Source organism: Austrofundulus limnaeus, unplaced genomic scaffold (genome assembly GCF_001266775.1).
Source record: "Austrofundulus limnaeus strain Quisiro unplaced genomic scaffold, Austrofundulus_limnaeus-1.0 Scaffold10748, whole genome shotgun sequence".
Taxonomy (NCBI): Eukaryota; Metazoa; Chordata; class Actinopteri; order Cyprinodontiformes; family Rivulidae; genus Austrofundulus; species Austrofundulus limnaeus.
Window position 1 is genome coordinate 1 of NW_013963150.1, and position 575 is coordinate 575.

General features: G+C 43.0%; 1 protein-coding gene across 1 annotated transcript; it reads left to right on the forward strand.

Annotated features, from left to right (window-relative positions):
* Positions 1–16: 16 nt before the first annotated feature.
* On the forward strand, positions 17–553 carry LOC106512710 (solute carrier family 12 member 7; the record flags this gene model as incomplete). The annotated part of the gene is given in 3 exon segments (XM_014001268.1): positions 17–37; positions 184–315; positions 446–553. Coding segments are annotated over 2 exon segments (222 nt in total), but the record flags the coding sequence as incomplete, so codon positions are not given.
* Positions 554–575: the final 22 nt, after the last annotated feature.

Consider the following 575-nt stretch of genomic DNA (forward strand, 5'->3'; position numbering starts at 1 on the left):
GCTCATGCTGCTGCCCTTTCTACTCATTCAGCACAAGGTGAGTGTTTTCATGTTTGAAAGAAGGGTTCTCCTAAAGCTCGAGCCCTGGTAGAAGAGCTGTTGTCTTTCCTTAAAGAATGAATAAATGTCAATAATAAAATCAGGCAGAGTGTTGTGTACAATTGCTGATTGAAGTCGTCGTAGGTGTGGAGGAAGTGCAAGATGCGGATCTTCACCGTGGCCCAGATGGATGACAACTCCATCCAGATGAAAAAAGACCTGCAGACATTTGTCTACCAGCTGCGCCTCGATGCCAAGGTGGAGGTGGTGGAGATGGTGAGACTGTTTGATTTTACTCAACAATACTTAAAGTTTTAAGAGTGTTGCTTTCGTCTGTCTCTTACCGATGTTCAGTCATGACAACACAATCATTTAAAGGTTGCTTTTTTTTTGCGTGTTTCTGTAGCCTGACAGAGATATCTCAGCCTTTACGTATGAGAAGACTTTGATGATGGAGCAGAGATCTCAAATGTTGAAACAGATGCAGCTGTCCCGAACTGAGAGGGAAAGAGAGGTATGACTATAAGTACCAAATT